Here is a 16,910-nt window from a genome sequence, read left to right on the forward strand (position 1 = left end):
GGGAGAGAAACTCATTACATTACAAGCATTTCGCAGTGATGGGTTATATCAAAAACAGGGTTTTAATATACTGTACATTAAAACTGATCGGTTTTCTTTTCCAAACTGGGGAGTGTGGAGACCGTCTTCTAATGTAGCTCATACACTAAATAAGTACCTCATACAACCTCACTTCAAACATCCAAACTATACTTTTAAAGTATCTTAAGCTTATTTTCGAGTTAAAGTCGTAATGTTTAGGCTTGGTAAAGGTCAAGGAAAGAGATGTTCATCTCTGCCTGTAATTGTCCTTGGAACCAACATAATGTTGTAAGAGACTCTGTTGTGACTGATTAGGTCAGAGGTAGGCCTGCACAATTCGGGGAAAAATATTAATCACTATTTGTTTTGTTGCTTAGAATCAACATCAAGATTCTCTGCCAAGATATTTTCGACCATGACAAAACAAAACAAATTGGCAGTACCAATTATCATAGATTTTTTTGGCACCAATAGGACATTTTTCATCACCACAAGCTTGTAACCATAGTGGCTTCAATGAAGAGAAGGGAGAGCATTGCAGTGCTTGGATTGCTTTAAAACCTATTTTATTAGGTCTATGTTCAAAACTCACGGAAGAAAGTAGCTTTTGTGATGCAGTCGGCTCTTAGAATTAAATGAGAATCAAAGTCATAAAAAAACTAAGTTAATAAAAAATTAAATTGGGAATTGCAATGATTGCAATTTTATAAAGATTAATCGTGCAGGCCTAGTCAGAGGTCCATACAGACCCAGAGAGAAACCTGTACACACTTCACGTTTTCTCATGATGCGTTATGTTCGATGTACCTACTGTAAGTTCAAGAACAAAAGTCCCTGCACTTGAGTTGCTCTTTTGCCTGCCAACCTGAGAGGTAATCAGTTTGAGCATTTTCACTAAGCATTAGTTAAAGTAATTAAGATTGACTGTAAAATACCGGAAACTAAACATGCAATTTCATTATGCCAGTTAACTGGGTTTTTGCTGGGTCTTAAAGTCTTAAATTTCAAAATCAAAATGTGATGCCTTAAAAGTTCTTAGACCCAACCTTACTCTGGGTCCTCCACAAGGTAACTACATTTGTTTCAAATGATGTTTCCTGACTCTGACATTTGCTGTTTTTGTGTTGTGATATGCTGCAGGTCTTGATTTTCATTCATAATGGTCTTAAAAATCTTAAATTTGACTTGGTGAAACCCTGAATAAAACAAGTCCAAAAAGACTGATATTGCTGATTATCCAGATAAGTATTCATCATCTTTCATCATGTCCAGTAGATGTCACCGTTCAACAAGGAAAACCATTTGCTTCATACTGTATCCAAACTACTTGTCAAGCTGTTCTGAAGTTGCTGATGGGTCAACTTAAATGTTAAATGTGCTTGATACATCTGTTAAAGGTATCTCTGGAAAGAGCCAAATCCTGTTTGCTGTAGTGTTTACCACCCGCTACTTGGATCTGCTCACCTCCTTTATCTCCCTCTATAACACAAGCATGAAGGTAAGACACCAGTCACGTCCAAGCTCTCCCAGCAGCCTTTCATACAAGTCCTTTATTTCTCCCCAGTACTTTTTTTTTTTTAATGTCAAGCCATTCTGCATTGTTTACCAGTTGATCTACATCGGCTGTGCATACGCCACAGTCTACCTGATCTACGTGAAGTTCAGGGCAACCTATGATGGCAACCATGACAGTTTCAGAGTGGAGTTCCTGGTTGTTCCTGTCGGGGGTCTTGCTGTTCTCATCAACCACAACTTCTCTCTCATGGAGGTGGGTTCGACCTTCTGGATTGTTGTCAAAGCGGGACATGAGCCATCGGAAAAGGAGCTGAGCCCTAAGAACATCCTGCTATAAATATCACATCACATTTACTTTAGTATGACTAAGCATCTGCATTCCTTAATGTTAAATAGGTATGTGCATGTATGTGTTTTTTGTGTCTGTATTTTTTTATTTATTGTTTATTTTATAATATTGGTTTTATGTATCCACCATTAACCAAAGAACATTCCTACTAAGTGCTACTTACCTGGCAATAAATCTATTTCTGATTCTGATACCCCTTTTTCCAAAAGAACATTTGTTATCCTGCACATTTAAATGTATCTGTCTCCAGATCCTGTGGACGTTCTCCATCTACCTGGAGTCGGTGGCAATCCTGCCTCAGCTCTTCATGATCAGCAAGACTGGCGAGGCAGAGACCATCACCACCCACTACCTGTTCTGCCTGGGCCTGTATCGGGCCCTCTATCTTCTCAACTGGATCTGGCGTTATTACTTCGAAGGCTTCTTAGACATGATCGCCATCTTGGCCGGATTGGTCCAGACTGTCCTGTACTGTGACTTCTTCTACCTTTATGTCACCAAAGGTGGGTTACCTGCTGGTACCATCCAGAATGGCATTAGACATATAAAAACTAATGAAGTAGGAGATTAATTATCTTACAATATGTCATGTACTTATATGTATGCTGTGAGAAATATTGGTTATCTTTCTTCTAGTCCACACTGACTCTGAAGAGATCCCTTCCTAAAGTACCCTCAATGTAGTAGATACATAGTCCCCTTTCCCTGTAAAACCTCATTCTAAAGTTCAGTTGAAGCTAATTTGAGGCTTAAGCAATCTTTATTTCTTGAATCAAGTGATCGTTTTAGTACAAAAATCCCTCTTTGTATTACTGTTCACAGTTGCTCAGCAATGAAACACTGTCCCAGGAAACACACAAAGTTTGTTTTGTGCTAAAAAGACAAGTCAATTTAGAAGTACACACTTAATTTGGCTAACCCAGATATTGGCATCGGTTGTACTTCAGAATTCATTTTTCTCACAAAGCCATGACTGTGGATATTTCCTTCACTATTAATAATCTTCAGTCACATTATAATGCTTCCAAAACTGCAGCTATCTACACTAGTGCACTGTTTTTCTAGAAACTAACGATGTAGATAATCTTGGACATCACAGTTTGTCAGTTACTTGAAACAGTTTTTTTCTATACCCTAATATCAATACATTAGTTTTCTTGAGGCCAACATGTAGTTGAAGAAATGTATCTTTTTTGTGGAGGGGAGTATTTGTTTTATTCAGAAACAATAATTTCTTCGTTTGGTCTTCGGGTCATTGTTTTAAATCAATGCATGCCTCGATACGCGCTTCACTGAAATCTTCCAGGATTGCTCCACATGTTCCGAAGCCCCGGCCCAGCACATAACATCACAACTTGCAGCCTGCACCCCCCCCGCAGGAACTTTTCCTGCAACCTTTTTAAAAACCGCAGAAAATTGATTTGCCTTTTCACCATACAAATTAGAGTCTTAGGTTTAGTTCCACTTTTGACCAAAAAGTCTTTGGGTAGTATTTTCTCAAGGCCCAGAAAAGACCGAAAAAAAAGTTATGTTGCCGTTCCTTTTTTATGTGTTATAGAAGAAATAAATATTCGTAAAACACTTAGCACATCGTCTATTTTGGAGACATTCTGGAGTTTTCGTTCTCCTTTTTCACCACTGCGTGTCCATTTTTCAGCCATTCAAACATGATGGTAAATTATAAAGAATAACCCGTCTGTTATTTTTTCATGTGTGAAAATTGTGTCTCAAGCAAGCTGTTTATAGCTAAAACTCTCTTATCTGTCTAAATGCCTAATCTTCACAGTTTAGTTCCTGTGTTTAATTAAAAAAGGGCTTTTGGTTCACACCATCGGATCTTGCTTCTGAGCACAAATTAAAGAGTTCCACTTTAAAAGCTCCTTAAAAAATGGGAACTCTGACACTTAAACGATCGAAGCAAAGAGGTGTAAATAATTTATGGCAGAATGAACATATACCGGCCTATTGATGATTTCTGACTGTATGTCTTTCTAACTCACCCCTCAGTGTTGAAAGGCAAGAAGCTGAGCCTGCCAGCGTAAAACCTACAGAAGGAGATGGAGACTCTCAGCAGACTCAGGGTGGTGGGGAGATCACATGACGTCATCTCGTGACCTACAGCAAAAGATGCCTGAGGCAGAGAGCCAATTATCAGGGTGGGGGTGGGGGTGGGGGAATGACACACGCAAGTCTTCTTGATGATTGCTTATGGACAACTGGTAAATGCCAACAAACACCAGAGCTGAACAAAATTCATACTAGGTCAACCTTTGGATTTCTGTTCAGCATCTTGCCTTAAACGTCTTTTCATTGCTGTTCAAATGAGAAAAAGGCATTTTTTTCTACATGTGAGGTGTATACGCTTGTTTTTTATTTTTTTATAATGTCACAAATAGGGTCGACTCCGAGAAGTACCGTGTTTGACTTGTTAATGAATACGCAATGTACGTCCTTGAGTGAGACTAAAGAGGTAATGCATCTGAGTGCCTGATGTGAATTATGTCCACTTTGGCACAGTTTGTCTTTTTACTTTCGGATTTTCTTTTTGTCTGCATTTAATGTAATACATGTTCCTTCTCATGGAAATATTTAAAGATGCCAAAAGCAACAATTTCATGCCAACGCACACAAGCATTTTGTAAAACATTTTAACTTTCTTCTATAAATTTGACAATTTTGTAGGCAGAACTCATGAGAAGATTTTTTTGTTTCACTTTAGGTTTAAGAAGTAACCCACAAAATAAATTGAATGACAGCAATCTTTTGGACATAGATGTCAGCATTTTTAAATGGTGGCTTTCCCATTTATAATGAAACCTTTTCATGTGTTTATTGAATTTCTTTTCGTTCAGCTTACAGTATTGAAGAAGAAAAAAATACATCAATTCTACAGCTTTACAATAGATTTCACACAATCTTTTTACAATGCTAAATCACATTTGGAAGGTAGATGGTGCACAAACTTTATTGCTGCCAGCATTGCACCCCAGTAACTTGTGAACACCTTCAACGGTGACTTGTCGGTTATCTCAAGGTAGAAACCCATGAATAAAGCAAGAGTTAAGCAATGAGGGATGACTGAATAGGGATATTTGGGCATGAGATCCTATAGCACTTTGACATTTCACTTCCTAACTATCTATCTGGAGTGTGAACAGATTTGACATGATACTGATTGATTATTGAGGAGTTCAATGGGTGCATTTTATTAAATTTACAGGCCTCTTATTCACTTTTGAATTCTTTTTTCAAAGTAGTCATTCCTAAAGCATTATTTCAACTTTGTCTTTTGGTGCATGATAACTCCTCCATTAAAGATTTTATGAGAATCACTCTTTTGTTGCCGTTTGATTATTTATATCATGCAAGCACAGATATGAAGCAAAGAGTTTAAGTTATGTTTTTGACCATTACTAATACTATGGAGAGTAGTGGTAGAGTAAAAGTATTTAGATCCTTTACTTAAGTTAAAGTAATGATACAAAACTATACAGGTGCTGTTTAAAGTAAAAGCCCTGCATTTGTGTCCTGCATTGAAATTGTTACGTAAAGGGAAACTTTTGTTAAGTTAAAGGGTTGTTTCATCTTTGTAAGGCCATTGTTTAAGTGAACAGCGTTTAGTTTCCCTGTGTAGTGCCAGTGCACGAGAACCAGAGCGGCGGAGGTCTGCTTCTGTGGGGGCTCCGTGTGGGTGAGAAATTCTGAAATATGACTAGCAATACCCAGCTTATAATGTTCTTAGTAAACTGTTTATTACCACCAAAAGCATGTTGAAGTCAGGGTTCCGAAGCTCTAGAACAATTTGCCCGAGGAAATTACGTCACCCGAGTCAGTGGTCTCCTTTAAGTCCCTTCATAAACGCTTATCAGAGAGCCTTTACTGATTTTATTTGTACTTGAACCTCCTTTGAACTCTTATTTTCTTAAAAAAAAAAAAAAAAAAAAAACTTTTCTTACCCACACTATACAGGTTTTTAAACTGCTAAGTTTTATTATGTTTTCTTTAAAGCTGTGATAATTGTTTGACCGGTCTTTAATTTTGCTGCTTTGTGAAGCACTTAGAATTTTAAAAGTGTACTGTAAATACATTTTAAGATGATAAAATAACCATTATTTCCCAACTTAAATCTGTTATAATACATGGAGATATCTCATGAAGAAAATTGTACAGTATACCATATTGACAAATTAAAAAAAAATGAATTGGTGTGCCACACATTAGACTGCATTTTTACCAGATAATCTATCACCAAGAAGACATTTTTTTAAAAGCCAAGAAACGTCTCCATCTCTGTTAGGACAGAAGACTAGCACTGTTTATCCTGATAAGGATTTATTCAAAACTGCATTACAAACGTACAACAATGTGCTCTATTGAAGTTAGTGTAGAAGAAAAAGTTCTCTCAGGTCCAATTCCATGGCTGATTGAGATGAGTTTTATTCACTGCACAGTGGAGAAAGAAGCTGTAGGATTCTCTCTGACCAGAATGAGTTTCTGGTCAGGGCTCTATACAAAGTTACAGGAAGCAACAGCATAACAAAAGCTGAGAAGACATTCACTTACAAAACTGAGTAGATTCCGATACAGTCTCAAACTACTATTTAAAAATGGTCCTTTGTTAAATGAGGTGTGAACTCCCCTGGAGCCGGGTTGGGCTTTAAACAAAAGTTCTAATTCACAGTGACCAAAGTAAAATTCTTTGTTTTGAACGCTGAGTGAGACAAAAAAGGGAGACAGACTCAATTAACACAGGAGACATTAAGAGGATATCAGCATAAAATGACACTAAAACTGTCAGGTAATTAATTTTCTTCTACAACAGCAAACACATGTAACAGTTATTTTGTAGTGATTTTTTTTTTGCCAATAGACATATGCATCAGATATTTGCAGACATTCACATGCATTTTCAGACTGAAAAGAATAAAGCATTTGCATTAACTATACTGTTCAGCCATGAGTCAACATTTTTCTCTTTGTCTAATACTTGAAATCAGCCACCATTTAAAGACATGTGTACAATGCATATAGAATATATGTTTGGATAAGAATAAAATGAATATTCCGTATATGGCTATTAATGCATTTGAAAGGTGTGAGGGAAAATTAGTTCTGAGCATGATTTAATATGTCCTATAATATTCAGATAATATTATTCATATTATTTAATTAGCTTTTCATGTTGTATGACTTCATTCAACTCATTCTATCAGTGTCCTTCCTGAAGCAGACTCAACAGCTGTCTGTTCCTAAATGATTAACTGAAAGCTGGTGCCCTGTAGTCTGAGAAAATAAGCTGTCAAGAACTATGTTTATCAATAAGAGAGCAGAGGCAGGGACATTTTCTTTTGTATGGGACCAAGGCACAGGTTGTCTTTAGCAGCTGAAGATAAATGACTGATAGAAAACTTTGAGGCATGAGGGACGGACGTCAAAAGGCTTAAACGTGTCTGTATTGTAAGATTAGGCATGTTTTCCAAACACGGTCTCCTTCTCTCTAGGGAAAGCAGGATATAAGACAATGATGTTTCTGTTTTACGGCACTCAGACCTTGTCAACTTTGTGAAATTGTCTTTGCCATTTTGCTATGCTCTGGAGAGGATAAGAATTTACCGAATATCAACCTTCACTCAGTTGCACAGCTGTCTTTATTTTGTTTAAACAAAGTCTCACTCTAAAAACTTTTCCTCTCTTGCTGTACAGAAACTTCCACAACATAGGTTAGGGTTTTATGTTTTGGCTGTTGTGGGACATGTGTAATTTTTTGCCTGCCTTTCTGCGTCTCATTTCTCTTCTTTACCATTGTGATCTGGAATTCATTACACTGAATAATCAATAAAAATGCATAGAATTAAGTGGAAATTTTTTTATTTAATTGCTATGAATATCTATCTGAACTTAAACATTATCCAACTTTAAAAAGGCAAGGGTATACCTTTACCGGTATGTATTTAGTCTTTGGGCCTAGTGTCCCACATCACAACAATTCATCTGTATAAAATGTCAACATATAGAGATGACAGGAATTTTATAAAAATATCTAGGTATTATGCCTTAGACATACAGTAACAATCAGGGAGTCTTTGTGCATCGAAAATCCATTACATACAGTGCATTTGAAGGGTCGTTTGAAGAATCAACCTACTGCATTTCCTTCAGTTAAGAAGTTTGACATTCACTCTTCTCCTGGACTTTACCTTGCTAGTAGGACAACAGAGAAGAAAATAAAAACAGAATGTAAAAATAATATCAGAGATGGTAATATGTGTGTACACTGTATTCCCGTTTTATAAGAGATGATAAAACTCCCCTGATTTTACTCAATCAATTACGTTTTTGACCAACTGCACTCCATGTGTCAGATGCAGCTTTAAATATAATGTACTCTTGAATGATGACATGACATGTTAGTCATCATGTTATCAATGACTATAGATCAGGTGTGTTGTATACATTGTATATTGTGTACCCCAAGTGGGGTTGAAACAGTGATATAATGACAACATCATATGGGTGATCATCTTTTGTTCAAAATACACGCACACAATTCAAGGTACACACTGATTTCTCAGTACGTTACCTTTGTCAGATGCGGAAAATAGCGGTTGAGGATGTTGGAGACGGTGATATAAAGCACAATAAATATGCCTGAAACCATGACAGCAAAAAGGCCGATTCCGGGTAGCAGACACAGCAGAGACAGCCCTCCTACAGACAGCAGAAACACTGACAGACACACAGAGAAATAATTTGTTGGTTTCTAAATATTTCCTTATATTTTAGGAAAAAACATGCACAGGCCCAAAGACTAAATACATAGTATGATAAAAAAATGGCTGAATCTCAGAATCTACAAGGAGCAGAATCAAGTATTTGGCATCTACAAACTCATACCAAGTTGAATATCAAAGATGTGCACACACGTAGTGTAAAAAATAGATTTCATATGAAAAGCTTTTCATAAAAACGTTTTAGCCTCTATTAGACTTAAACTATTGATTGACCACTAGTACTGTTAGATACTTGGCCAAAGTATGTCTGTACCAGATTTTAAGACTTAGACCAATCGGAACAAATGTTGTGGTATTTTTGTGTTAGTCTTTGGGCACAAATAGGTTAAAGTAATGCAAGATGAGTATATTTTAGAAAAATAATTTTGACATGATTACACCTACCTTCAAATAAAACAAAACCTACTGCCGACATGATAGAGGTCACAAGAGCAAAAGAGAGGAAGAGTCCGACAGGCAGTGCAGCCAAGGAGCCAAACAGTAACACTGTGAGAGCAAAGAAAGGGTGGCTGCTCAGGTACTGCCCGAGTCTTGTGCTCATCAGCTGGGCTACCTGTAAAAGAGAGAAAAGTGGGAGGAGGTCAACGCAGTCCCCTCTGATATGCTGTTGTAAAAAGTAAACATGTACACAAAATATTCTGTTGTTTAACTGTGAGCATAGCTTCAATTAACTCAAACTCAATAAAGAGATATTGACATACAGTGTTTTTGTGTTACCTTGGGGTCATCATAAAAACGCTTCAGAAGGGTGGTACAACTTCCCCACTGCTGCTGAAAGTCAGTCAAACTACAACTGCTGCTGCTGCTGCTGCTGCTGCTTTGCTGCATCTCCATCTCACCAGACTGAAGACATGAGGAAAACTGAGTCATCCAGACAGGGAGCTATAGTTGGTGCACTTTAAAAAAATTAAAGTTTAGACACAGACTCAAGGATTCAAGTGAGAAACAGTGATTGTAACAGAATACAAGCCTTAAGTTAACAAGCAAACAACTAAAGTTACACCATTAATGACTTTTCGCATAACTTTTTTGAAAAAAAAAACACAAGTGAGATAAGTTAACAACCTACAAACCTGAACAATGTAATAAACCTGGTGAAAATGTGTCTTGTAATTTCCTCAGTCACTCTAACAGTAGCAACACACCCTTTTATAAACACACCTTCTTCTTCTTTCCCCTCCTTCTTCCTCCTCTGGGGAAGAGAATCTAGATGGTATAGTTGCTGCCATCTACTGCTCACCAAAAATGTTCCAGCACAATACTGGGGGCTTTGCTTTTTTGAAGAATTGCTTCAGCGGTGTTATGTATCAAATTTTGTAAATAAGATGCATCAACATTCCATAACATTTCTGGTTTCACCAATAGGCAAAATTAGTATAGGAGCTCAAACCTAAACTAAGTATCGAATAAATGTGAGCAATGCATTTTGCTAATACAGTCAATCAGAATTAAATAAATTATGCAGCATATTTGTGTATTATATGTATGTATTATATGCTTGTGGAATAAATATAGTATTAAACTAGTTAATACATTTCCTGCAGAAAACGCTTGTGAATGCTACAAAGCGAAGACCATCAGAGCCTCCACCACCTCCATCCTGACAACCTGCCTCAGTGACATTAAATCATGGAGACAAGAAAACATTCTCCAACTCAACTGCAATAAATCAGAAATTCTCCTAATTGGCCCAAACCCCCTCACCCGACATGCCCAGACCTTTTCCCACAACATCGATGGCTCCAACGTTGCCCCCTCCACCTGCATCCGCAACCTTGGAACCATCTTCGATCTTACCCTCTCATTTGTTCCGCATTTCAACCACTTCACTTAAACTGCTTTCTTTCTATGGAGGAAAAATTTAGTAAAGAGAAAGAAGAGAAAACTAAGCAAGATTGAAATATAAAAAAAAAAAATTTAAAATGTTATTATTTTACTATGCTACTTGGAAAAATGCCATAATTAATCATTTAAAAAAGGAAAAGGAAACATAAATGATTAAACTGAAATCTTTTATTGATTGAGAGAAACATCAAATATGAAACTCAAAATAGAAAATAGAAAAGCTCAAATGGAAATGCTTAAATTAAAATCTCTAATAGAAAAAAAAGAAATGATTTTGTTTTATTAAATAATATATAAAATGTATGCAATTTTAATTTTTAAGTTATGATTTTTAATTTTTAAGTTGGAAATTTCCATTTGACAATTAAAAATTAAACTTTTCAACTTCATGTTTGGCTTTTGATTTCTACTTGACACTTGTCAATGTAAATGAGGACGCGTGGCAGAGCATGCCAAAAATGTCATAGTATAGTAAGTCAAAAAACTCATGATAAAGTCATACTATAGTATGGGGAAAAAGTCATAGTATAGTATGTCCAAAAAAAGCACAAAACGTCATAGCATAGTTTGCAAAAATAACTCATAAAAAAGTCACCTTAGAGTATGTTGAAATAGACACAAAAAAGCCATAGTATGTCAGAAAGCTCATATAAAAGTGATTGCATGATTTCTCGGAAAAAAAGTCAGAGCATTGCATGTCGGGAAAAGCTGTCAGATGGGGAGACAGGAAAGCAACTTCTCTGTATTTGTATTCCTATATTGTAGTCTTGACACCACTTGCACCTTACATGATTTGAACACTCAACCTTCCATTGATTTTCTTATTTGAGAAATCATAAGCTGTCTGACCAATCATACATGTTTGTGTTTTTGTCATTTGCCTCTTTCTTTAGTATATTAAAAGTTGACACCTACTGTTAGATGTGGGATTTGGACACCCAACCTTCTGGGTTCTAATCGTTGTCTTATTCCTCTGAGATATATGACTTGACACAAATGATCACATTTTGGTCATTTGCCTCTTTCACTTGGTATACTGGACCTTGAAAGTTACTGAGACATGTTGGACGTGAACACACACCCAGTCTTCTAGTCACTATACCTCCACGTCATGTGAAGTGACACAAAAAGCTATGTTTAAGGCATATTTGTCTCATCCACTAAGTATATTGGACCTCAAAACTTCCTCAAACACATAACACTTAAACACTCAACCTTCTATTTCCAGTAATTATCTTATCACCCTAAGCTATAATAGTAATAAAGTAATAAAAAAGGTAATTTAATTTGACTGAGGATTCTAGTGAAACAGCAAGAGCAAAGGGAAATCTAATACAAATGGTCAGGGGATATCTCAACAGGAGACCGTTTGCTCCTTACACAACAAAGGGATGTATGAAGTAAATTAACATGACTTGTGATTTTAGGAATAATTTAAGTGTATTATGTATTGTTCAAATAAGTCCCCTGTCTGAGACTCTTGACCATTAATCTTTTTTGTGAATTCCAGTTTTTTATATGATGAAGTATTTGGAGATTTGAGGCAGAACACTCAGATTTATTACACTGGCTACTCTGTGATTTCTTAAGAGAGCAAGAAAGTTCTTCTACATTGAATTTCAACAACATTGTATATCAAAAGTCACAGTATAGTATGTCCAAAAAAAAGTGATAAAATATCATTTTATATAGTACACACAATACCCCCCACAAACACACTTGCTCACATTCAAAGAAGAACAGAAGAGAACCCATAGTACATCCTCCCCTTCGTATTGCACTTAATGTTGATAATGATTGGACATTTCCTGCTCACTCGTGCTGTAGTCAATAACTTCTGCACAAGTGCACAATTGTAAACCCAAAAGCTTACTATATCATCAAATGTACATAGCATATACTGTACATACGTATACAGTATATAAAAAAATATTGCACATCTTATAACCATAATGTTAAGTACCACAAGTCTTATTTAGTAGTACATCATCACTGCAACACACACACACACACACACACACACACACACACACACACACACACACGCATACATGATTTGGGTTGATTTTGAGACCCTGATTCCTCACCGCCTCCTCGAAGAGCGCCTGAAGAGGAATTGGTGTCACTTTGCCAATTATGTTTCCAGCCCTTTTTATCAAGTTTTGGAGCTGCACAAGTTACCAAACCAAGCGATAATGCTATTACAAACAGTGGATTCAATGGTTGGTTGCCTTGCAAAACAGTAGCATGATATCTTTGTCCACTCCATGAACTCCAAGTTGTCTTAAGAATTACAGACGCTGACATATCTTTGAGCAAACGTATTCTACTGGATGGGACCACTGCAACTGACTAATGTCTAATTATACTTCTAAATATTTATATGTTGTCACAGGCTCAACAAGTACGCAGTATGGTATGTTGAAAAAAGGCACAAAAACATTGTAGTATACCATGTTGAAAAAAGTCATGGTATAGTGACTTTTTATAGCTGGTATTTATGCATGTAAGTGTACAAATGTCTTTAACTATTCTCAAGGAATTTTCATGGCAGGGCCAGCATGAAGGGTACAGTAGTTTTCAGGAATAGATTGGAATGTCTAAAGACATTAGAAGTGTCTCACAAATGAGTCGTTTTGAAGGTAACCCTGTCTCACAGAAATAGATCAACTGACGTGCAGGACAAGAAGAATATATAAACACTATTTTGATGTTCATTACTTATTACATCACTCTTGTATAAACATTTGGGTGTGTACAGATGCTGCTCTCTTTGTCATGAAAGATTTTTCACTGTTTGAATAAAGCTACAAATGATCTGAAATCTTTGGACTTGTCATCTTTGAAGTTTCCAGCATCATTTGCTGATATGCATCATACAGTGTGTTAAGAATAGTCCCAAAAAGCCATAGTGTAGTGTGTCATAAAAAATACATGGTATAGAATGTGGAAAAAAGTAATAGCATAGCATGTTGAAAAAAGGTACAAAAACATCATAATATGTTGAAAAAAGTCACAAATATTCATAGTATAGTATGCCAAAACATGTCACAGTATAGTATGTTAAAAAAAGCACAAAAACGTCAAGGTTTAATATATTGAAAAAAGTGATAGTGTAGTATGTTAAAAAAGTAACAAAAACGTCATGGTGTAGTTTATCAAAAAAAGTCAGAATAGTATATTAAAAAAAGTCATAGTATAGTATGTCAACAAAAGGCTCAAAAAAGTCATAGTATGGTTTGTTAAAAAAAGTCACAAAAACATCGTATTGTAGTATATTGAAAAAAGTCATAGTACATCATGTTGAAACAAGGTACAAAAACGTCAAGGTTTAGTATGTTGAAAAAAATAATAGTATAGTTTGTCAAAAAAAATCTCAAAAAAGTAATAGTATAGTATGTCAAAAAGTCATGGAATAGTATATCAAAAAGTCATAGCACAGTATGTCAAAAAAGTGTCAGTGTTAGTTTTAAAGTAAAAGTCATAGAATAGTACGTACTGTATGTTAAAAAAAGTCAAAGTAACGTATGTCGAAAAAAGGACAAAAATGTCATGTAAAAAAACAAAAAAAAACGTCATAATTTAGAAAGTTGAAAAAAGTCATAGTATAGCATGTCAAAAAAAGCACAAAAATGTCATAGTGTAGTACGTTGAAAAAAGTCATAATATAGTTTGTCAAAGATACTCCCAAAAACCTCATCCGGTAGTACAGTTTGTTGAAAAAAGTCACAAAAACGTCATTGTATAGTATGTCAAAATAAGCCATAGAATAGTATATTAAAAAAATCATAGTATAGCATGTCAACAAAAAGCACAAAAAAGTCATGGCATAGCATGTAGAAAAAAGTCATGGTGTAGCGTGTTGAAAAAAAACTAAAATGTTGTATGCTGAAAAAGTGATGAAACAGTCATAGTGTGCTATTTTAAAAGAAGTCATTGTCATTTACATCACAATGTACAACAAATTATTAGTGTGATTATAACACATAAAAGAATCAGTATTGGTAATAATTGCAATAACAAAGTCCTGTTTTCTGATTTGGAGTCTTCCTGCCACAGATAACAACAGTGACATGATGTTACGCTGTAAAAATACATGAATACTTGTCATTATTATTGTTATTGCAACAACATCAGGTATTGGGAAAGATTTAATTTATTTATTTTAATATTAAAAGGCAGTTATATGTTTATTTGATTACAAAGACACTCACAGCCAGGAGCACTTTCACTTTATTCTTGCCACTTTCTGACTTTGTTGCCTCTTAGTTGGAACATTGCCCATCTGCATATCTTCTCCTCCTTCTCTGGCATATAACTCATTGTCATTGAAGGACCACTGTCACTAATTGTGATGGATGTCATGGCTAGCCTTTTCTGCTTCTGCCTAATTGCGCCATAAACCACCAATCGTTTTTATTGGACGAGTGATGGATTATCAAATTATTTGTCCGTGAGTACGAAATAAGAAGCCGTCCAGTGCACACTACTTAAAATACAAACATGAAGGAAATCACAACAGTATTTCTCCAGAGATCCAGAAGAGGGGTTTCCTAGTTTACTTCACAGCTGTCAGACTGAAACTGCTCCTTAAAATTAATCACCCCACTTTCTTCCCTTTTGCTCTGTGCTGCCGTTAAATGGCAACAGCCAGATATTTCGCTGTGAGACTGATCAAAATATTAAATGACTGAACTTCACTTCCACTGCTGATTACTTCTTCAATCAAAGATACGAGTTGCCACAGCCCCCCACACATTAAGGTTAGCCCCTAGAGTTTTGAATAGCATTACACATAGAGAATGTGGCCACATAACTGTGAGGGAAATGAAACTGTGATCTGTTTTGAGCTACACTAAAGAAAGACACCTCTGGGGCCGGTGATGACCACTCATTCAGGCCCTTTACTGCTGCCGTCCATACTAAATAATCACTCTCTATTTTGTAATGACTACAGGGAAATGGTTTTGGTGAGAAAGCAACTGGGTCTACCTCTCCAGACTGCTAAACACAATGAACCCAGTGAACCACACACGCCTCATTTCTCTTCTAGTCTGGAGTTCACCGCAGCCTGGTTGCTGCAATGCTTAAAGCCACACGTCGGCGCACTGCTTTATTTGATAACAGGGCCTGGCTGGCAGATGGGATATCAATAGTAGACTTCAGTTTTCTGTGAAAGGCTTCATCTTCTGTCTCATCTGTCAGAGCAAACTGCATGTGACCAAAAGGTCAGTGGTACAGATCTGCCCCATACTACTTACTAATTGTATACGCATGTATCATTTATGTGATCATAAATGATCATACTGCTTTTGGAGTGACTTCCTAAAACTAAACAATGTCTACCTGCAAAAACTCATCATTGGTTGCAAGCAGTTTCGTTACGAAAATACTTTTTATAGTCATGAAGAATTCAAATTATGCAGTAATTTACAAGTGAAGAAAACATGGTAAAAAAATACTGACTTTGTCATATACATGTTTCACACGTTTTTATCTCTGTCATGCAAAGTTTTTGTTCCCCAGTCCATTGTTTTGTGAAATAACTAATGGTGCAATAATTTGATGAGTAGTTTAGGTTTGTGTACATCTTTTTAAATTCTGTATTTATATTAAATCTTCAATTGTCTTTCGTTTATGAAGCTTGATTCTGAGAGACATGCACAAAAACTCCTATGTACCTGTACTGTCCTATATTTGTGAAAATGGCAATACAGTCTTTTAAATCTGTTGTGCTTTCCTCTTCTGTTAATCATCTCGCAGGCTCCTTCAATTTATTTTCAGACCCCTTGTGGGTTCACTACACTGCTTAGTAGAGTATAGTATACTTTACTGTTTGGTACCAACCAAAGATTTTATGCTTATTTAATGTTTTGCCAGCTCTTGTCCACCTGTCTCGTCAACACCATTTCATTTTGTAATTTTTTTGACAGTTCCTATGTGCATTGTTTTGTGCAACAATAATATACAACAAACATCATTATTTGTATGCAGTATGGATTTTGAGTGCAGCTTCTCTGCAGCAAATTAAAGACTAGCTGTGAAGGTTTTACTGAGAGTGTGTTTTTACTGCTTTTCTTCTTTTAGGTACATGATATAATAACATTTAGTAATTCTTCTATAACCATAACAATTTCATTCAAATGACATAATGGCATCAACACTTCATGAAAAAGCACAATTAAAATGGACTGTGTTGTGAAAGTGTTGTGCAATGTAATGCCACAGTGTGAACTGAGCTGAACTCAATAGTATCTATCACTTGAAGTAATTATTGTCAAGCAAAACAAATAAGGTCAGCCTTAGTTTGCGTTGTACCATAAAACACGCCACAGCTAGTAAAATATCTAAAGATAATGCTTTAAAAAAAATCTGAAACAGCACATTAT

General features: G+C 36.0%; 2 protein-coding genes across 2 annotated transcripts in view; one reads left to right on the forward strand and one right to left on the reverse strand.

Moving 5' to 3' along the window:
* The window catches only part of LOC117957864 (ER lumen protein-retaining receptor 2-like), a 7,845-nt gene extending 2,627 nt beyond the window's left edge, over positions 1 to 5,218 (forward strand). Inside the window, exons 2-5 of the mRNA XM_034893946.1 lie at positions 1,419 to 1,519; positions 1,631 to 1,789; positions 2,136 to 2,388; positions 3,893 to 5,218. Of these exons, the coding sequence (XP_034749837.1) occupies positions 1,419 to 1,519; positions 1,631 to 1,789; positions 2,136 to 2,388; positions 3,893 to 3,927 (548 nt within the window). The 3' untranslated portion in view covers positions 3,928 to 5,218. The remainder of the gene's footprint in view (positions 1 to 1,418; positions 1,520 to 1,630; positions 1,790 to 2,135; positions 2,389 to 3,892) is intronic.
* A 2,627-nt stretch (positions 5,219 to 7,845) lies between these two features.
* On the reverse strand, positions 7,846 to 9,820 carry LOC117958169 (lipid droplet assembly factor 1-like). Its single transcript, XM_034894443.1, has 5 exons — positions 9,750 to 9,820; positions 9,394 to 9,519; positions 9,061 to 9,229; positions 8,466 to 8,611; positions 7,846 to 8,086 (listed from the first exon to the last, which is right to left on the reverse strand). Exons 2-5 carry the CDS (start codon positions 9,508 to 9,510, stop codon positions 8,045 to 8,047), a joined length of 474 nt encoding a protein of 157 aa, XP_034750334.1. The 5' UTR covers positions 9,511 to 9,519; positions 9,750 to 9,820; the 3' UTR covers positions 7,846 to 8,044.
* Between the last annotated feature and the right edge of the window lie 7,090 nt (positions 9,821 to 16,910).

Source organism: Etheostoma cragini, chromosome 15 (genome assembly GCF_013103735.1).
Source record: "Etheostoma cragini isolate CJK2018 chromosome 15, CSU_Ecrag_1.0, whole genome shotgun sequence".
NCBI classification, from domain to species: Eukaryota; Metazoa; Chordata; class Actinopteri; order Perciformes; family Percidae; genus Etheostoma; species Etheostoma cragini.